The 22,842-nt window shown below is 25.0% G+C and overlaps 5 protein-coding genes across 5 annotated transcripts; 2 read left to right on the top strand and 3 right to left on the bottom strand.

The window, feature by feature from the left end:
* Positions 1–1,277: 1,277 nt before the first annotated feature.
* On the bottom strand, positions 1,278–8,530 carry Bgm (acyl-CoA synthetase bubblegum family member 1). Its single transcript, XM_074243398.1, is given in 19 exon segments — positions 1,278–2,519; positions 2,522–2,582; positions 2,655–2,780; positions 2,862–2,896; positions 2,899–3,012; positions 3,974–4,188; positions 4,278–4,370; positions 4,372–4,471; positions 4,474–4,612; positions 4,614–4,696; positions 4,699–4,750; positions 4,955–5,101; positions 5,174–5,275; positions 5,356–5,551; positions 5,641–5,775; positions 5,865–6,072; positions 6,527–6,578; positions 6,652–6,719; positions 8,494–8,530. Coding segments are annotated over 19 exon segments (2,079 nt in total). The 5' UTR covers positions 8,516–8,530; the 3' UTR covers positions 1,278–2,388.
* Positions 8,531–13,769: 5,239 nt separating this feature from the next.
* On the top strand, positions 13,770–15,204 carry LOC141527663 (uncharacterized). Its single transcript, XM_074243243.1, has 2 exons — positions 13,770–14,176; positions 15,064–15,204. Exon 1 carries the CDS (start codon positions 13,865–13,867, stop codon positions 14,120–14,122), a length of 258 nt encoding a protein of 85 aa, XP_074099344.1. The 5' UTR covers positions 13,770–13,864; the 3' UTR covers positions 14,123–14,176; positions 15,064–15,204.
* On the top strand, positions 15,078–16,495 carry LOC141527661 (uncharacterized). The gene has a single exon (XM_074243238.1). It carries the CDS (start codon positions 15,230–15,232, stop codon positions 16,388–16,390), a length of 1,161 nt encoding a protein of 386 aa, XP_074099339.1. The 5' UTR covers positions 15,078–15,229; the 3' UTR covers positions 16,391–16,495.
* Positions 16,496–17,210, bottom strand: LOC141527664 (U6 snRNA-associated Sm-like protein LSm6). Its single transcript, XM_074243244.1, has 3 exons — positions 17,051–17,210; positions 16,792–16,882; positions 16,496–16,723 (listed from the first exon to the last, which is right to left on the bottom strand). The coding sequence occupies exons 2-3, from the start codon at positions 16,880–16,882 to the stop codon at positions 16,575–16,577; spliced, it is 240 nt and encodes a 79-aa protein (XP_074099345.1). The 5' UTR covers positions 17,051–17,210; the 3' UTR covers positions 16,496–16,574.
* Positions 17,211–18,179: 969 nt separating this feature from the next.
* LOC141527659 (uncharacterized) lies at positions 18,180–22,622 on the bottom strand. The gene is made up of 6 exons (XM_074243236.1): positions 22,383–22,622; positions 22,019–22,324; positions 20,817–20,902; positions 20,632–20,737; positions 20,419–20,549; positions 18,180–19,649 (listed from the first exon to the last, which is right to left on the bottom strand). The coding sequence occupies exons 1-6, from the start codon at positions 22,483–22,485 to the stop codon at positions 19,140–19,142; spliced, it is 1,242 nt and encodes a 413-aa protein (XP_074099337.1). The 5' UTR covers positions 22,486–22,622; the 3' UTR covers positions 18,180–19,139.
* Between the last annotated feature and the right edge of the window lie 220 nt (positions 22,623–22,842).

Raw genomic sequence — 22,842 nt, 5'->3', positions numbered from 1 at the left:
TACCATAATCGATAAAAGTCCACCTCGAGATGAACTAAAAATCAAGCACAATATAGAAAACATAATTTATTTTTAATTTAATAATTTTATTTAATCAACTACAATATTTTAACAATATTTCAATTACTCACTGGCTAGGCGTCGGTTCGAATCCCAAGCTGGTCTTAGACTCTAAATAATAATTAATTAAAGAAAAAAAAAAAAAAATCATGAGCGACCTTTCAAAATTTAAACTTTGAATTGAAACTTTCAGAAACTTATTTTTTTATTCGTCTATAAAATTATACCGTAACAAGAAAAAAAAATTCGATTTTGAAACTTAAAAAAATTCGGAGTGACCTCTTGAAAAATTTTTTTGAGCTGTCTTTTGCAGAGGACTGTTAAAACATCAAAAACTAACATTTTTTTACTCGAGACTCAAAAAAACAATTAGTCGGTTTTTGCGCTACCTAATATATTTATGATACTGAAATTGAGAGACATCTGATAATTTTTTAACAAATAAATTATATTAAGAAATATTTATTATTATTCTAATCAGGTCTAGATTCTTATATAATTAATTTAAATCAGGATGTTGTAGACCAAAATAATGTTATGTTTTTTATTACATTAATTTTAACATTTTATACTTTAAGATTTCAAGGTATTTGTTAACTTTTGATATATGTATTGAGTATTTTAATTTAACAAGAAAAATTGTTAATTTCATTTTATCTGTTTGTAAACACATAGGTGCCTAATAATGTCAGAATAAAACTGACGAAATTTTAACGTCGCATGTTAAAATAAATATAATAAAAAATATGAAATTATTTTGGTCTATAACATCCTGAAATATTTATTTAAAAAACTCCATCGTTAAAAGCTCTAAAAATTATAAATGCAATTTTTTTAAATAATTTTTCGGCCCAGTTTATTTTTCGAAGAAAACAAATTGTCAAGTATCTGGTAATTTCAATACCATCGATTACTACCATAAAGAGTAACTCATTTTTTTTTTTTTTTGGTTTTCAGTATTTATCAAATTGCTGCATCATTGAGTTGTAAAATTTTTTTAAGTAACTATAAAATCCAAATAATAGCCAAACGAATTAAAATCTTTTAATTGTAATTATGCAATGGCCACCATAAAAATTAATCCGTAACTATTTTTGAATTAAATCAAGAACAAATAAAAGCTCACTGTGATTTTCTTGAACAATATATATCAAATACGTAATTAAAAGCTACGTATGCAGAACGTGTTTATAAATAAGTAAAATATAAAATATGAATTATTTTCAATAAATTTGTTTTTATTATAAATATTACATTATATACATTTTTAAACCTCCTGATGACGGTAAATATAAAAGTCGTAGCTTTCACTTAAAAACAATACTAAAGATGAAAACCAAACCGTGTTATTGTCACACTCGAATACCAACTACAACCAATTCAAGTTTTTCAGAAGAACTTTTGCTAGTAACACTCAAGTACGAACAAATTAAAAATGTGTACTGTGATGCATCCCGAATAAATATATAATATAATTATTTTTGCTATACGACATTGATAAATTTTGCATTTTAATTATAATCAATTCAGTTTTATTTCTCTAAGCGTTTAAATTCCTCATAGTGATGTTGAAATATTCTTAATTTAGTCTGATTGATATTGTTTTTTCACATAAATATTTAATTCACAATATTTTCATCAATTAAAAATATTGAAGACTAAAGATAAAAAAAAGTTAACGTTTAATTCAACTGAAAGAAAAAAGTTCTTTTAATTGTGTAACTTGTTGAAAAAAAAATCAAACCTAGACATCAGTATTATCGAAAGACAACGTAATGTTTGTCCAGATATCAGAAGGCACTTTCTTACAATTAATTTAAGTACTTATCAATTCAAAAATCTTCAAAATTTACATAAAATTGTTTTAGTAATACGACAAATTATACAACCGATACTTTTTTTTTTTTTTAAACTTTTATACACTATTAAGATTGTACAAGAGCATTTCCACGCATAATTATATACATAACAAATTTCTAACTATGTATATTACAGAGAGAGTAAGAAACTTTTATGCCTTTAATATTAATCTTATTAATCTCTAAATTTTAATAAATTATAATTTTAAATAAAACAAAAACAAAGTATCAATTGCATCACTTTATATAAAATTTGGTTCTTAGAGCAATACACATTTTTGTCAGAACTCCAAGAAAATTTATATTTCAAACAAAAAAAAAAAAATTGCAAGTTTTTGTAATAATCTGAATGTATAAGATGTTTGTAAATATTTAAACTTGTTGATAAAGATAGTTTGAAGAGGAAATAAAAAAATTTCCTAACTAAAAATTGTTTTTGACACTTAAAGATGATCTAACAGAAATTTTGTTACTTGTACATTTCTTCAATAACATCGGCATACTTTTTTGATACAATATTTCGCCTCAATTTAAGAGTAGGACCTAATTCTCCTGTCGGAATTGAAAAATCGTGAAGCAGGAGAGTGAATTTTTGTACTTTTGAGCATTACTTGTTGCTTGTTCATTTGTCCTTTTGATTGCATCATCAATTTCCTTGTAAATCTGTAAAATAAATTTTTCAAATTATAAACTATTATAATAAAGTATAAAATTAAAAAAATAACATTTACGTACAAGTGGATCCCGTGTATTTAAAACTTCAGATAATGTTTTTGCTTTGCTTCCAATTGACTTTGCCCACGAGATCGTAGTAGGTAAAAGAGCATCTAAAGGCTCGCCTGTATCAGGGTCCATCTCGGTCTAATATTAAACATTAATCATTTAAATATAGATGGTTACTAACAAAATATGTACTCTACAAACAACATAAACGATATGTACCTTTAATGTAACTAAAATTGTCAAATATTTTTCATATCACCTACGAGCATAGCATTACTAAGCGCTGGTAATTCTTTTAATAACACTTGTTCTATCTGAACTGGTGGAATATTTTCACCACCAGCCGTTATTACAAGCTCTTTTATTCGTCCTGTAGAAAAAAAAATTACATGTAATTATAGCTAAAATATATGTGATTCTCTGTAAGGACGACTTAAATCTGTACAAAATTGTCCGACCAAATTATTTTTGATTTTATTAGAAAAAAATTATCAAGGACTACAAAACTATCAGCTTAATGATAATAAATACACAGCCGATTAAATTTTTATTTTTTCGATATTTGTGTATCTTTTGCTATATAACATGACAGGGAACTGTTTGCCAGGGGACTATTTTTTTATCAAATTGAGAAAAATCAAGCAAACTATTTCAATGCATTCAACTTTTCAAGTTCTCAATGAATATTTACATTAATTAGAATAATATTAAGACATGGATCCAATTTTATAAATAAATTATAAATAAAAATAGTTGCCAGGGAACTGAATTTCTTGTGGCCCAGACACATGTTTCCAGCACAAACAGTATTTTTAACACTAAATAAAATGGCGATAAAGCGCTAACAGCCCTATGGTTATTAACTTAAGGCTAGTTAGATCCTTATAAACTTTACAAAAGGTAAAATAACATGCTGGATTTTTTTGGCTTTGAACTTCTGGCAGGGAACTGTTCTTAAAACGCCTGGGACAAACTTTGGTTTGATGAATTTAATGAAACAAATTAATTTTCGGTACTTTTCATTGAAGAAGATGGTTAATTAACTAATTAAGTTCATAAACATTGTGGATCAAATTATATATTATAGACGAATAATTTAAAATTTAATTTTAAAGTTTCAATTCGGTGGTTTACGAATTTATAGCAAAAAAAACCAAAATTTATTTGATTTTAGTTTTCAATACTCCAAATAGAAATGTTTTTTTACTTTCGTAATAAATTTTTTTTAGTTATAAAATAACAATTTTTCTGATAAAAACATGCCTAGGACAGTAGAAAAAATTCTTACAGAGAATCACCCATATATAAAAATTATAATTAATAATAATTACCTGTTACATACAAGAACCCTTTAGCATCTATTCTTCCAAGGTCTCCACTGTGTAACCAACCATTGTCATCTTTAGCTTCTTTAGTCTTTTCCGGTGCATTCAAATAGCCCATAAAAACGTGTCGACCACCCATACATATTTCACCTTCACCGCAATCGTCTGGATGATCTAATTTTGTTTTAAGACCTTTTAAAACTGCTCCCACACTTCCTAATCTGTAATAAAATCAATACAATATAAATAATTTAATTTTTACAATTGATATTATAATACATAGAAAACTAATAATTAATTTAAGACATACCTATACTTGTTTTCGGTACTTAGAGTATGAGCACCAGCACACTCTGACATACCATAAGCTTCCATTATCGGCATATCTAGACTCATAAAATATTTTTATATCATCACTCAATGGAGCAGCAGCAGTAACAAATATTTTGCATCTATCTAATCCAAGTGTTGCTTTTATTTTATTAAAAACAAACCATTTAGCAAAAGGTAACCCCATGTTTTATAATCAACACCATTCATTTTATTCATGTTGTAATATAATCCTTGTGTTTTAGCCCAAGTAGCAATCCATGTTTTTATTGGACCGTTGTTACGGGCTACTAACATCATTTTTTCATATATTTTTTTCCCACACACGTGGAACACCCAGAAAAGCTGTAGGTCTTGCATAAGTTAAAGTCTCAACAAGACTACCTTTAAGAGCATTTTATCCGCAAAATAAACAGTTGCAGCTACGGTCATACTAGTAAATATTTCAACCACCTTTAAAAAAAAAAAAAAAAAAAAAAAAAAAAAAATTGTAAATCATTTTTTAATTTTTATTTTACTAACGATATTTTTGAACAGTTTTTTTATCAGAAAGTTGTTTCTGAAACGTAAAAGAACTATCAAAAATTTTTCTATTATATTGATTATTATTAATACATGATTAATAATAAATTTGAATTGATGTAATAATTTATTTACCTGAGCTGCAACATGTGACAGTGGTAAAAAACTAACAATAATTTCAGTCGTGTCTTTAAAATTTACACGCTCTGTAATTACTCGTGCATCGTGTGTTAAATTGTCATGACTCAACATCACTGCTTTGGGACAGCCTACTGTACCAGACTATGGAAAAAAAAATCATAAATATCCTCGTTTATGATTTACATGAATAATTATAGTCAATAAAATTTTTACCGTGTAAACTAAAGTACAACACTCATTAGCACCAATCGTTCGAAGAACAGAATCTAGTTTATCATCTGATTCAGCTCGACCAATTTCTAATAAATCGTACCACTAAAGATAAAAAATAAAATTTAGTGAATCCAATATTTAATCACATATCTCTGTAACAGAATAATACAAGCATTACTTACACTCAATACATCTTTTTCTTTTGCTACTCCTTCATACTGTATAATAGCCTTCAAATTTGGCAAATCTTTCCTTATTTCCAGTATCTTTTCCAATTGTTTATTATCTTCTACAACTATTATATTAGCTCTACTGTTTTCAGCACAAAATTGACAAGCATCCGGAGAATTAGTTGTATAAATTCCTGCAGCGAAACCTCTGAAATTATATAAATTGTACATTTAGGATGGATTAATTGCGATAATGTTTCATCAATAGTTCCTATAGAAAAATAAATAATTAAATACCCGGAATAAATAGCTGCAATATCAGCAATAAACCATTGTGGACTATTGAACCCAAGTATACAAACGCTGTGATACCGTTGAAGGCCTAACTTAATGAATGCTTTAGCAACAATTCTCACTTCCGCCTCGTATTCTCTATAGAAAAAAAAAAGAGCCGCTCATTACTAATTATTATCTTCAAGCCAATGATTAAAGAATATAGTAAACTTTTTTTGTTATCATACCTGTAAGTATAAGTACGTCTTTTACCATCAACTCCAACTCTTGATACCAATGCGACATGATCAGGATATTTTTTGGCTGTTCTCATAAGCAAACCAGGCACTGAAATAAATTCTCGTGAATTGAAATTTTCTCTGTCATATTTTATTCTAACTCGTCCGTTTGGTTCCCATGTTGTATCCACGTCTGAAGCAAGTATTTGATCTGGTCCTAAATAAATCAAATATTTATTTAGTTATTTTAAATCTTTAAATTTTTACTAAATGCCAAATTTATTGTTTTTACAGATAATTAAATAATTCTATAATCGATTTAATTTATATAAAACGGACTTTGAACCATCTCAAAGTGGAAATTTCCGTTAAAATTATAGTTTCAAAGTTCAGAAGAATCTTGACAAGTTAATAATTTACGCTTAGATAGAACAGTTATAATTTTAAAATGCGTTGTTCATTGAAAATTGTCGACAATCATTTTTGATTTAAATAAATAATTCAAGTACAAAAATAAATTTAGGCTTTAGCGATTATATTTATACTTATAGATGAATTATCTGTAATATATTTAGCAATTATATAAAAACATAAATATGAAATATGACTATACTACATTACTTAACAATTATTGTATACGTAAGAATAAAAACTAATTATCCATTTCTTACCATCGCGACCGGTGTCGGAAGGAGCGATATATTCTCCATCAACATCTGATGCCTGTAATGTAAAGTTTTAATAATTAATTAAACAGAATAAAATAAAAATAAATTTATTTATTTTCAATACTAACTTTATCATCCTTTGAGAATCCATTTAAGAATCCGTTGGGTAACTGAGGCTGCACTGCAGACATATTATCTGAAATAAAATAATATTTATTGTTATTATTATTATTATAAATATTACTAAACGAATTTTTAAAAACGTTATTGCCTAAAAATGATCAAATTATACAATGATATCCGGAGATTAAAAATTAAATTCACGCAAAATAAATATTAATTAACTGATAATGATAATATTTTATTTGCTTTTTCTCGAATGATAATCATTGAAAAGACAAAGTCCACATTGTTCAATTTTGTAATCGGATAAAAATAATTTTTAACAATATATAAAAGTGTTGTGGCCAGATGATAGAATTACAAAAATCACGATTCATTCAAAGATTAATTTAATTAATTAATTAAGTAGAAAAATATGTAGTTTTATATGGACAGCTAAATCACGTCAGGCGATACTAATCAAAAAGCATCGTGAAAATAATGCATTTTATTGAGTAATTGCTTTCAACTATCAATTGCACCAATATAACATATATTTATCTAATCATAAATGACGCATTATCAGCTGTACTATTATAGTTACAATAAATTGTTTTTATTTTTAATTTTTCATAAAATTTATAGCTTTAACTCATGAAAAATTTTTTTTTTGTTTTTAACAAAACATAGAAATATAAAGATTTTTTTTATAAATAATTTATGCGCAAAATTTAGTTAGAATGATTAATAATAAAGCTTGTTTATCATATATAAAAGGTCAAAAGTGTTTTAGCTTTGATATTTTTTTTTTTAGGATACTCATAAAAAAAATTACTTATTTAAAATAAATCATTAATATTTATCAATTGATATTTCTTTTAAGATTTTTTAGTAAAAAATTTGTCAATTGTTTTAGTTAATTAATTTTCTCTTTTTTATAAATTTAGAAAAGATATTATATTATTATTCCGGTATCAAAATATGCTTGATTGATTTAAGTTAAATTTATAAAGAATCCAAATTTAGTTTTATATAAAAGTAACCATTTTAAAAATCCAACCGGAAACAAAAACTGAAATTTTGAATATTCTCAGCAGAGGCTTAAAAACAATTTAAAAATAAAAAAATTGTTTCCTTTTTTTTAGCAACTTAACTGATATTTGATCTTTAAATGATATATATTTAAATCTCGTTTTTAATTTTCTAAAAAAATTATAAAATTTAAATTTTTATTGTATTGTATATCATTATCTTAACTTAAATTTTTGAATTTTGGAGTTAATATTTTTAATATTAATTTTCAAGATTACTTTAAATTTATAGAATAATCTTGTAACTTTTATATCTAAATAGGTATTTTTCAATGCAAAAGTACTACGAAAAAATTAATATTAGCAAAAAAAAAAAAAAAAAAGATAATCAATAATTCTTAATCTAGTATGATGAATAAATTTTTGTATATTTTAAATAAGTAAGAAAAAAATTTTTTTATTCATTACTGCATCCAAGTAAAAAAAGGCAACAATCTAATAAATGAACTACGCCCAATATTTTACGACCTTAGATACCCTTTTTATACTAAAAATAATCTATTTTGTAGAATATTTCGGTCGGTAAAATACAATTTATTTTTATTGATTTTATTTCAATATGTACTTAAACATAAACGGAAGATTAATGGTTAATTTTTTTAATATTCGAAAAATTAGAGACAGTTTTATGACTTCCTAGACACTGCTGTATAGTCGTGAGTGCACCAAGTCATGTCACAAACAAACTTTACTGTTTTTCTTACAAAAGTTTTACAGTCAATAGATTATTTATTGTTAACTTAGTAAAATAATCAATAAATAATTTATTTATAATACCTTTATATACTAAAATCACCATTGCACCGTTTTAAATAATTCTTTCGCGTATTTTACTCCCTCAAGTAACGCAGTCAAGTGGTAGAAATCAATAGAGCTGAGCATATCACCTCACTTTTGGGCGGTAAATTCAAGTTGTGCTTAACACGACTCTTACATTACATAATTTGCAGTTTATATTCAATCAAATTATTAATTTACATTCAAGATTATAAAATAATTTTTTTTTATTTGCGCGTTTCTATGTTAGTAGTTAATTATCTATTTTTATGTTTATTTTCGCTTAAATTATGATAGAACTATTTCTAATGAATATAGATATTGAGAAAATATTATTAAGATAGTACAAAAAAATAACAAAAAAAGATAAGTTTTCATACCTCCTTTTTCGTTAACTGTTTGCTTGAAAATGAATCTAAATAGAGTTTATTATTACTTTGCAGTCCAATATAATAAATATCTAATCACCCCACTCCTATTCATTATATAACATTTTATAAAGTATCATTAACCGAAATTACCGGCATAGATTTTTAATAACAGCATGATATTAAAAATAAAACATTAAAAGTAAAGTATGTATGATATTACATGCATCATAAAATTATAGGTAACATCATTTGTTTGTCCTTGGTTGCCTATTTCTCGATAGTAACCAATACTCAAAGTGACCAAAGATTCAATCATTTTTAATCTTTTGTTAGCTTTGCAAATTAAAAAAATTAAATTTTCATGTTTGATTTATGGACTCCAGTGGTTTATTGTTAAAGATGTTGAATACAAGAATTATTAACATGAGATTAAATTAAAAAACATAATTTTTAATTTTCAATATCTGACCCTGTGAACAGGTTTAAATTTTTTTAGTGTCATTGAAATAAATCTATACCTTGAAAAAGTTCTCATTGACTATAAAATATATGTTTGCACGGGTATTACCTCACATTCATATTTTTAAAATTTAATTAATGCGTAAAGTATAAGTAATTAATTAATACTTTCGGATATCTCGTTTTTGTTAACATCCGTACTCGTGTAATTAATTTTTGTAACATCAATCTTATTTTAATAAAAAATCAGAAAATTCAATGTCATAAGTAAGAGCAAAGTTCTTCGTATAATTTCGTCTTACAAAATCATTTTAATTCTTTACTAAAAACTTTAGTGTAGGATTAAAAATTTTTACGATCGATATCATAATCAATAAATAATAATAATTTTAAATAGAATAAATTAAATTATATCGACATTTTTTAGTAAACTTTGTAAATAATATTTGATAAAAAAAATTTTAACTAATATTTAAACAATTAAATCTTTCATCACATAATAAAAAATTCCACCTGATTTCATGATAATTATCATAAAGATAAGAAACAAATTTAAAAACTACAAGTATAACCTGTTGATAATGACTACGTTGATAACAATAGCTTTTCAAACTCTCATGCATTTAATTACTTATGCGACGCGGTATTTGACACTTGGAATGATTAAAATTGAGTTGAAAATCAAGCTTATTAATGCGGTCATTGATGCGTCATTATATGTTTATTTGATAAATAAATTCTGGTAAAATTTATAAAAGTCATTACCATCTTCTATAATTTATACAATTAATTTTTTAGTACTAAAAATTAGATTCATAATTTTATAAAATTTCTACACTTAAAATTCAAGACAAAAAAAATTTTTTTAATTTATTCGTTAAAAAAAAAAAATCCTAAAAATTGCCAGATGTTTTTTACTTTTAATATTATTAATTTATTTACAAAACGCTGTAAATTCTCAAAAGTTCAATTATTTTAGCATCATAAATTTTTGAATAACTCGTGTAATTTTTAAACTATTATAAAAATGAATAAATGATAATAAAAAAATAACAATAATGCTGAACCGCAAAAATGCATAATTACGTAAATAGTAGGCATTTATCAGTAATAAGGTCACGCGTTTCGATCGTATTGGATGAAAAATTATCAATGATTCCGCGTCATAAAGCATGTCATATCAAGTGCGCACGTGGTCATTTGTTCACAACATATACAAGACGTAAAATCATTATTAGTTTTCATTAAAAGAAAAATTAATAAATATAAGGTACACATTTATCCATCAAAAGTTTTCTACTTAATTAATCAATTGATAAACGTCACACTTACATTTTTTAGCGGTAAACTTTTTAACAGCAATATAACTCCTTTTTGCTCATAAAATTTATCTGAAATAAGCAATAAATTTTTATGGTAATAAGCAATTCTGTAATAAGTAACACATAAAATTAAAATGATATACTTGGAAGTATAGTTGTGTACCAGCACACAACTATATTTGTAACGACTCTTTTATGGTTCTAATGTCCACACTTGAGCTGTATTACATAAATATAAATATGTGACAATAAATAATTCACAATAAACATTTTTTTTTGTAGATAATACTTTAGACACTTACCAAAGATAATTTTGAATTTTATGATAAATATTTTTAGCCGCTATTTCAATTGCAACCATTTATAAAAAAGCAACAGTATTTAACGGTATTTACGATACTACCGCTACTCACGTTATGGCAATGTATATATATATATATATATAAAAATATACACAAATACTATTGCCGGTATAAATACACCACGTTTTTCGTTACAAGACTAGTTTCGTCCCATTAAATTATTTTAAACTTTATTTTTATTTTAATAAAATACCGGGATCATGTCACTACCCAACGCGCTGCATCGCAGCATTGCGTATCATCATTATACGTTGTACCACATGTAAACTAATGTTCGTTAAAAAAAAATGAGGAAAGTCTTCATACTACCCTCTCTTAACAAAATTTTCTATGCGCTTGCTCACTTGTGCATTAAATTATCACACGGTGCATTACCCCAAACAGAAACACGTCGCTGGATTCGTTGTACCCCCTCTACTTTTATCGCGTGATCCTTCTTCTATCCTCTTCTATTATATTTGTGTACTTTGTTTTTTTTTTATTTTCCTCTTGCCCACTAAAGAAATCCCTCGTCATTTTCTGATAACGTTTGTATGATTAATAAAGTTCGCAATTTAATCTATCTTTCATCTATTAATTTTTAATAATATGAGTTTTAATTATTATATAGAACAAATGTCACTTTTTTCTTAATATTTATCATACAAGTATTTTGACACTGTACATAAAATACATCTCACAAATTTTGATAAGCATTTATTGGCGTGAAGCCTCATTTTTTTTTTTTTTTTTTTTTTTTTTTTTTTTTTTAAGTCTAATAAAATAAATTTGGCTTGGTTTTTATATCTCACACATGTAATTTTTGTTTAAATTATTTAGCAGTTCTGTTCTGGTTTAACACCTACATAGTAGTACATAAGTTTGTAAATTACGTTTTTAGACACCATGCTATATTCGTAAAAATTTTTTTATTAATTAAATTAGAACTCAAAAAATATTTCAAAAATTTCACGGATAATTTAAAAAATTTTCTACATGTGAAATTTATTATTTTAATTCTTTTTCAATAAAGATTTTTAATCAAATAAACTATATAAAAATATTCAGATATTTGCTAATTTAATTTTTATAAATACTTTTATCTTTATTTTAATAAGACCGAAATATAATACGGTTACAAAGTTCATTAAATTATTTTTGACGTATTAAATTAGTGAATCAGAATAATTCATTGTATCTTTATTTTAAAAAATGATTTCATAGAAGAAAAAAATTATTTTTATTATTTAAATTTGAAATCCTATTCGACTCAAAAAATTGATTCATCACACTATACATATCTTCTTTATTGGCAAGCAACTAATGTTTGAAAATTTTTAAGTAATTTAAAAAAGTATAACAAAAAAATTGTTAAAATTGCACAAAAGCGCCTTGACAAGTTTTCTGAATTGATTTATTTTCAGAAAATTGATAAATTTTTATAACGATGATTCTTGCAGTAATTAACTAATATCAATAAATATTGATTTCTATAAATATTCAGTCATTTTTTTAACAAATAAATCAGTACTAAAAAAAAAATTCATTACATGTGAATTTTTTTTCTTGGTGATTTATTTTTAGTAATAATTTTTTTTAGATAAAATATTTCATAATATAACAATAATTTTCAGAATTCATCAATTGGCTCTTGATTTAGCGAAGCAGAGATGTCACTAAATGTTAAAAATATACATTAATAGATAAAGAGATAATAGCAAAAAGATAAGACAAGAATATACCAAAACAAACATATAACATATTTGCGGGATTCTTCAAGAAAAATTTCGTAAATATTTTTAATGTTTTTTTTTTTAATTTTCATAAATATTTTTATCTTTATTTTAAGAAGATTTTAAAAAATTGCACCGATAATTTTTTAAATTTTCTACACGTGAAATTTTTCCTTTTAATCTTTTTCAATAAAAATTTTTGATCAAATAAATTATAAAAATATTCAGATGTTTCATGAAACATCAATAAAAATGCAACACATAAAAAGTTGATATAATTTTATTGAAGGATTGAGACAATTATGATTAAATAAATATGTAGGTCAAAATATTTCATTAATTACTGTTAAATAAAGATGAACGAATTTTAAAAACTGAAAACTGAAGGGAAAATTATGATGTTAAATTAGCAAACTTCTGAAAATTTTTTAAATTTTATTTAATAACACTGAAGTTGACAAATATTAAATTTTATAGTAATTAAATTGTTAAAAAAAAATTTAATAAAAAAGTTTCACATGTGAAAATTAATAAAAATTACAAGTAAAAATTTTTAGAAGCATTTTTTTATTGTAATTAATTTATTAAAAAAATTTTTTAAATTGACAGCTGACTGCTAACTTCATTATTATTTTATTTAACAAATAAATGTCAACTCATAATTTCTATTAATTTCTGAACAGAAAATTTATCTTAAATTTTTTTTACAAAAATTTGTCTTTTAAAAAAAGTTATATAAATTATCAGATGTTTGCTTATTTCAGCGTCATTAAAAATTCGTTAGTTTCACAATAAATTTGAATTAAACTCATGATTGCTTTACTTCCGGCAATAAATTTAAAACTTAATAAAACATTTTTAATAAGATGGAAAAGATGAAGATAAATTTATTAATATTTGCAGTTAATTAATTCAATATTTTTTAGTGAATGAATTATTAAAGAACTCTTAATAATTAAACTGGTTAAATATTATATTAAATAAAATTAATGTTGTCAATTTTTTTTTAATACTGCGCAAGCGCAACAGTCTTCAGTTACAAAAAATAAATATACATATATATAAATATTTTTATCGAAGAATTAAAGTTTAAATTGATTATATTATAATAAATCACAGTAAAAATATTGTAAAATATTTTAAATATGCCGGGAACTCCAATTAACAAAAGTAATGATAATGGTGTTGAGAAAGTGAATGATGGATTGCAAAATAGACAAAATCAACCAGAGCAACGAGACAGTTTTCAACAACAAGGGCGTGAATTAACACAGACGGATAAATTGAATAAACGATTGTTAGAATCTGTATTGGAACGTATGAGTAAAACCGATGAGTTTAATAAATTTCTAGATTCTGAAGAATCTGTTGATAAAGAGGATGCAGATGAAGCTGAATTTTAATATTTGAATTAATAAAGAAAATATATACAAGTGGTTAAGTGAGGTTATCTTACGGTAATAATCAATTACAAATATTTATATAAATTTTTTTGTTAATACTCAAATATGAATGAATTTATTTATGACACTGAAGATAGCAGACGTCTAAAAATTTTTGATTTTTTTTTTTTATTAATTAAATTACAATTAAAAAGATGTTTCTGAAAAATTGCACTTGTAGTTTTTTAAGTTTTTTACATGTGACATTTTTTTTTTTAAATTGTTTACTTGAAATTTTTTCAATAAAAAATTTCTAAAAATTTTGAAATGTCGGCTAACTTAATTTTCATATTTATTTATTTATGCCAAAGCCTTCACTGGCCAAATGGCAAAAAGAAAAAACTTGTATTATGTGAATACAATATATACAATACTAAAGTTATCCGACGTTTTTAATTTTTTGATTATTTTTTCATTTATTTAATTATAACAAAAAAACATTTTTAAAAAATTACAGATGTAATTTTTAAAATTTTCTATGAAAATTAACTTAGCAGATAGTTGATAATTTTAAGAATTTTTGTGACAAATAAATTATGGCAAAAAAAGAATTTACCTTTAGAAATTTTAAAAAACTACAAATGCAATTTTTTAAAAATAATTTTTTGGAGCAAATACATTTGTTGAAAAAAATTAAAAAATTGTCAAGGGACAGCTAACTTTAATGTCATAAATTTTCTACATGTGAAACTTGTTATTTTAATTTTTTTTAAAATAATTTTTCAATAAAATAAATTCTAAAAATTTTTAAATGTCGGCTAACTTAATTTTCATACAATACAAATGTATTTAAATTATTAATTTGATTGAAGATATTCTCATTGATAAATTTAGTATAAACTATATTTAAAGTTACAGTTGTGATATTTTAATACCCATCTTATTTAATTTTTATCTTTTAGATTTGGCGAAGACTTGCTCTACAGTCCACGTAAACATTTGGTAGATCTCTAGTGATAAATTTTTCAATTTTAGGTAAATAAAAATCGATTATTGATAACATTTATAAAATACAATTTAAAAACTCTTAACTGATTCGATTGTTATTCAAATTATACATATAAAAAAATGATTGATGATTTAAATGATGGAGTTGATCAAAGATCACTTTCGGAAGATGAAGGTCGAAATTCAGATAACAATGAAAATGAACCGATTAACAATGATCAACAAGACGATAATGAAAACAACGATGAAGCTGGTAGAAGAATTGATCCAAAGACTTCGAAAAAACGTATTGTTCGCAATCCTATGCCAAAGTTAAATCCAGCAAGATTGAAAGGACCTAAAGGTGTGCATACTATTGAAGAGTATTTTAAAGGATTTAAATTTCACGGTAAAGGGCATGAAAAACATGATTTAAATCGTGTTATGAAACGTTTGGAGCACTGGGGTCATAGATTATTTCCAAAATACCAATTTGATGATTTTATTGAGAAACTTGAAGCTTTAGGAACTAAAAAAGAACTTCAAACATTCCTTACAAGGTATCGCAGAGACATGATGCTTGATGAAGTTATTATACGGGATGAAGATGATGCTGTTGATGAACGAGAGAAATCGCCAGAGCCAGTGGATGAATTTGATTTACTTATTGCTGAACAAATTGAAAAGACCAAACAAGCAGCGTCAACTGTTGAATCTACTCAACGTAATAATGATATTTTTGATTCACTTTTGAATTCGCAGAGTCAAAAAATATCAAGTAGCAGTCAGCAAGTTAACATCAGTAAATCTAATAATGCAACAGAGTCTGAAGAAGAAATTAAAAAGAGAATTGAGAGAAACAGACAGCAAGCCATCAAACGTAGACGAGCTAAATTACAAGATGAACAAATTAAAAGAGCTAAAACTTCAGAAGCTTCCATTGCATCTCCTGAAACAGAAATTGCTGAAAAAGTATCACGTCCTTCTAAAAATTTATCACAAACAAATGAAAGTGATTCTAAGATACAAACACCAGCTACAAACGATAAAGAACAATCTCCAACACTTACTGATGAAGAAATCAATTCTATTTTCAATTCTGACACTCAACCGTCGGATTATACCGATATTCAGAATACTGAAATGTTTAATGTAAATCAACAGTTTTCAAGTACAGTCGAGAATAATTTAAATAATACAAATGCTCCTAGGTCGTTATTAACTGACGAAGAACTTGAACGAGAAATTAATGAAGCAGTTAACCAGTTTGCTCAGCAAAAAAAACAAACACATTCAACTTGAAAATTTCATTATTGACAGTGATGAAAGTAATATCTTTTTTTTATTCATTTTTTGTATATGTATTTTATAACTAAACTTTGATTAAAAAGAATTGATTATAGAAAATTGAGTTTTTTTTTCTTTTATTATGAAAAACCGATTAATTATTTGCTTTTATAATAGAATGTATTTTATGACAACATTATTAGGTTCGACGTTTTTGTGTACTGATATAAAGGACATTATTTCCTCTGATGAATGCATCTCCATATTTATCTTTCAATTGTCCATTAACGTACTCTTCAGTTTGTTCGAGAGCAATATTCATGTATCCGTCAAGACAAGCCAATACTCCTGCAATCAATTAACACTTGAAAATTTGAATTATACATTCTTAATGTAAAAAAAAAATTTTTAATTACCTCTGTAATCTACTCCGCTGTTTAATTTAACAACGACCGGCCTTCCATGAATTTGATGGATGAATTGTTGTAATGCTTCTTTTCTGCTCATCTAATTATAAATGATATTCATTAGTAACAATATAAACTTTTAGTAATTAGTAAAAATATGAAAATTAATTTCAACCTGTCAAAAGATATTTTATATTGACCCGGTATTGTAGGTTAGAATTGCAAATTGAATAAGTTGATTAAAAAAAAACAAATTGAGACAATTTACCTTTGTGATGTGTATTTATATGTATTTTTAAATAAATTGAAATGTTATATTATGTATTATACTGTTTATAAACAGCCGGTATGTATACGCTATATTTTCCTTTTATTATTGTCATGTACATACATGTATACAATGGAGATTTTCTTTTTATTGTTGAAAACATAAAAAAGGCCTGAACTGGAAGCTCACTCTACCGTATATTAGATAAATTACAAAGATCTCACACGAAACTCCCTCTGAAAGGTAAGCACTACAAAATAATTTATGCACCACGAAAATTAAAAATATAAATAATTAATTCTTTGCAATAATTAAAAATTCTAATATCACAAAAAAAAATTTGAATTTTTGGAAGATTTTATTGACCAAAAAATCAAAAATGAATAATTGTCATCTTAAATTCAACAAAATATTATAAAGAAAATTTTTGTATCGCTTGGGATAGTAAAAAAAATGCAGTTAATTTAAAAATGCAATTAAATTATTATTCAATTTTTTAGTTTAGAAATTAATTTTGTAAATTTTATTTTTTTTTTATTTTTCAATAAATTTTTTTGATTAATAAAATTATTAAAATATTTTAAATGTTTTTTAATTTTATCTTTATGATTATTAAACATTAATTAGCAACCTTGCACTCACTATATGACTGCCGTGATTTGTGAACTATAAATAAATAAAATTTTGCTATGACATTAAAGTTAGCTGTCACTTGAAAATTTATTAATTTTCTTTAACAAAAAAACTTGTTCTAAAAAATTATTTTTAATTTATTAAAATTTTTACAAGTCCATTTTTTTAATAATTTTTTTTTTTTTGCTATAATTTATTTGTTAAAAAAATTAAAACAATTGTGAAGTGACAGCTAAATTTAATTTAGACTAAATTTAATACTCTAGATATCTGGAAGTAGATATTAAATTATTATTTTCAATAAGAAATTTCAAAGATATTGTAAATTCTACATTTTCATCAAATTTTATAAAGATTTCTGAATTAACAAGCACAGCTGAATTTCTAGTGTATGAAATTATGCTAAAAAAAAATATTATAAACAGATTTTTCGAAGAAATATATAAATATTATCCGTGATTCTAAATGAATTAAATCACTTACTAATGCTCATTAATTGTGATTGTTATAATTATTTTATTTATCTCTCATACTCATTCGCTCTTTAACATAAATTTATAACACACTTTTACATTTCTTCATCATTTAACAATATAAAGACTAGTCTAGTATTAAAATAAATATAAAATTGTATTGTTGCGCACCAATAACAATTTATAAATTTATTCACAGACAAGCCATTGCATTATTTTTTGGCGAGTACTCGCGGCGATTCTATTCTAATTACACATAATTGTATTTATACATAATTATTCTTAAAAATAAATAAATAATTAAACTTATACCTAACCGATCGATCGATTAACTTATAAATAAATAACTAATAATTAAACTAAAATTATAAAAAATGAGAGATATTGGCAATTATTAAATAAGTGCGATCCATAAAATTGTAGTTATTTTGTCATGAAAAAATTATTTTGACAATTATTTACATGTTTAATTATCAAATAAAAATGAATAATAAAAATCCGTAAGAATTATTTATAAAGTCAAAAAATAATTATTTTTTGGACTTTGATAAATATTATTCTTACTCTCGATTATTTTTATTATATTTTTATTTGATAATAAAATGTAAAAAATTACCCAAAAATTGATTACTCATTTTATAAACAAGTGATTAAGAGAAATTAATTTGAATCAATTACTACAATTTTATAGATTTACATAATTATTAACATTTAAATTATAAACGATCATAACTTATCACATTTGACTTGTAAGAATATTACCCATACCTTTTGCACAAACAATTTTATGCAATTTGTATCAATTAAACTTATTATAAATATTTATTAGTTAGCGTAATTTTATGACTAGCTAAAAATTTAGAGTAAAAAATATATATATATATAAATAAACTATGACGACAAATATGAAACGAGTTTAATGAAGTGAAAATAAAAAAATAAGTTATGCTAATTAATAAATATAAAAAAATAAATCTGTTTAATTAATAACAATAATTCGAATTATTGTAATTATCATAATTATTGTAATTATCACAATTATTGAAATTATTCCAATTATTGTAATTATCACAATCATTGTATTCATCACAATTATTGTAATTATCATTATCGTTACTACTAGGTTCAGCTGGGCGAGCCAGCAGATTCACAGCGAGACATCTACCTCGTTTGTTCCAGAGAACGTAGGGATGATTGCTTCCAGAAACCATTCTGGCATCCAGCTGGAACAAGTCCCACTCTGTGTCCAAATTTGGGTTGGTCATGTGGGTGGAGAAATCCACTAAACCATAGTTATTACTAGACGCGAAGTATCTCAAGTAGTTATTGAAGCAACGAAGCGCTTCTAACTTATTGCCGTTGGAATAGACTCCCAGGTTGGCCAGTGGTGGAATGGTACATAACTTTATTGCATCACGTGAAAAAGCGTACCGCGAATGCAACAAATTTATCAGATCGTCAAAGTCCCACTTCATTTCATCAAATGAATGACCCTAATTAAAAAGAAGAAACAATAATTATAAATATTTTGTTAAATAAAAATTTTTATACGATTTTTATACATATTAAGACAAATCCTAAATCCGGAAGAGTATTAAGAAACAATAAATGCGTAAAAAAAAAGTTATGTACACATTAGTTAGAATCGAGTAGGAATTTCAATGCCAATATATTATTATGTTATCTGTTATTGAAAAACAAAAATAACTACTTAATGACATCAGTTTAATAATTTCACCAATATTTTCCATAGAAAAAATTATTGTGATTCTATTGAAATTAATTATTAAATTAATTGAACTATTGAAGTAATATCAAGAATTTATAATACTAAACTTAGCCGACGTTTCAAATTTTTTAATTTTTTTTCATTTATTAAATTCGAACAAAAAATATTTTTTAAAATTACTTTTTTCAAGTTTTTTACAAATGAAATTTTTTTTTTAATTTTTTTATAATTTTTTCAATAAAAAAAATTCTAAAAATTTTTAGATGTCAGCTAACTTCATCAAGAATTTTTCTACTAATTACAATAGTTATTTTAAAGTCAATAGTTAATTATGTTTATGTCAATTTTCTAAGTATTATGAAAATATTGAATCGATTTTTTTAATTTGAATAAAATTTATTAAATTTTTCATTAAGAAGAATATAAAGATTGCTAGTTTTAAAGATATTTTAAATTTCTATCAATCTATGTAATTCATTAAAATGTATCATAAATTTCTTTATATGTTACAACTTAAGTAAAAAAATAATTACCCTGTAGACGTCTTCAGCTCCAATTAATATAATAATTTTATTAGACATCGATTTGATATGGCGAATCTTTTTGGTGAGCGCACGAATCGTCAATCCAGAAATACACAATCCACAATGAAGAGCTGTGCATGCTAAATAAATTTTCATACCAAATCAAAAATTATTCTTACTATCAAAAATCTAAACATAAAATCAAAAAAGAGTAATTCTTACGAGCTTTTCTCCAGATTGGACGTCTCAAATTGCGAATTGCGAGTTGTAAAAAAAAGTCATCCCCGATCAACTGTTGACCGTTCATCAAGGGTTCGTGAACATGTAACTATAAAATCAGAAAGTTTATAATAATAAATAATAAATGAAAAATTGATTATCATTGATAATAAATGAAAAAAACTTACTAAATCTTGAGGAGGATCTTGAATTCTTATGGGAGTCTGGTTATCATCGTCGTACGCCGTTGATTCATACGCAGAATCCTCTCCCTCTGATAAATTAAAAGTAAAAATAAATAAATAATTATTATTAGCAACCTTGCAGTCACCATGTGACGGCCGTGACTTGTGAACTATAAATAATTTAAATTTTGCTTTATTAAATAATGACTTTTGTTAAATTGCACCGTACTTTTTTAACTATTGACGTTTTTAAAGATATAAACTCATCCCGATGTTACACGCATCAAGAGCTTTCATTTGAGTACCCACACGCATTTTGATATATTTTTCATATATACATATATATAATAGGTATAAATATATAAAAAATTGATGTGGGTACTCAAATGAAAGGTCTTGATGAGTGTAACATCGGGATGAGTTTATATCTTTAAAAATGTCAATAGTTGACAAGATACAAGGTCATTTCTTAATTATGTATCTAGAGATAGAGCATTTTCGAATGCAGCCTAAATACTTATCATCATGAGCTGAAGCTTGATGAGAATGATATCACATTACAGATACCATAAGGGCGTATAAAAATTATACGCCCTTATGGCACCCAGGAACCACAAGGGCGTATAATAAAAATTCTGTTTTTTTTCCAAGTCCAAAAAAATTTTTAGTTTGAAGAAAATTTTTTTTTGCTTTTCTACACGTTTCATACAAAAATATGTTATAATTTCCGGAAAAAAATTTTTTTTTGGGAACCGACGTATTTTTATATGAAAGGTGCAGAAATGTAAAGAAAAAATTTTCTTAAAACTAAAAATTTTTTTAAACTTAAAAAAAAAAAACAGAATTTTTATTATACACTCTTATGGCATCCGAGGCAGGTTCCGGAAGCTATAAGGGTGTATAAAAATTTTTTTTAGCATTTCTCCACATTTCGGACTAAACTCCGTCGATTCCCGAAAAAAAATTTTTTATACGCTCTAATGGCTTTTCACCGGGACCTTTTGCCAGTATACGCCTTTATGGCATCTGGAACGCGGTGTGAAATGAAAATGCAAAACTCAAGACCAACAAGACCTTTTTAATGATACCAAATTTAATCATAAAAACTTTAAATATTTAAACTTGAAAAATTTAATCATGAATTCTATTAATAATATAAATTTATTAACCAAAATATTAAAAAATAAATAATAAATAATAATTACCAGAGATAAAATTACAAAACGTTGATTGAATTTTTTTAGCTTGTTTGGGTGGTGGTGGTTGGTTGTCATTAATTCGGGTGAAACGATCCTTTCGTTTTCGATCAGGTCGAATCACTGAATCTTTTTGCTTCCTGACAAGGTCATCGATGTGCGCCATGCGTCCTAGATCGACGACCCGGTAAACGACGTCTCCAACTTCGTTTCTTTCTGTTCTTATGCCGTCAAAATTACGAAACATGTCGTGAAGAGAGTAGTAACCTAAGCGAAGATACGGGATAAAATCACCCGTTTGATAGTGATACTCATCTGTGACAAAAAAAAAATTTATTAGCTAAAGACAATATACCAGAAAATTAATAGTTACCATCGATTTTGTTAATTGGTACCCCGCCCTTATTTGAGATGATCAAAGCTTTGATAAGAGATTTTACTTCCTCGAGCTCGGAATTATTATTTGTAGGAATCATGTTGATTGTTTATTTATTTTTATTTTACTATTATAAGTTTATTTTGTAAAACAACGCAGCATAAAAATAGGTTTTTTGATTAATAGGGCAATCAGACGTTGTTTGTTACTCAATGGTTCGCAGGTGACTGAAAACTGAAGACTGAAGACAAGAAAAACAAGAATCAATGAACTAATGTTAGAAATTATTATGGTGTAGGTAATGTAATACAAGTGGGGAAAATTCTTGATGGATGATCTAATCATTTATACAATGTTGAATTGATTTTAGTAAATTTGTTTTAGTTATTTAAGTAAATAAATAAAATCTAATCCGATTTGTTCACTTCTACAAGTAGACCCTTGTATTTACACGGCG

This window comes from Cotesia typhae, unplaced genomic scaffold (genome assembly GCF_013202065.1).
Source record: "Cotesia typhae breed Kobodo isofemale line unplaced genomic scaffold, CoteBio_Ctyphae contig_4, whole genome shotgun sequence".
NCBI classification, from domain to species: Eukaryota; Metazoa; Arthropoda; class Insecta; order Hymenoptera; family Braconidae; genus Cotesia; species Cotesia typhae.
The sequence above is the reverse complement of the archived record's forward strand: the minus strand, read 5'-3'. Positions and strand labels throughout refer to the sequence as shown.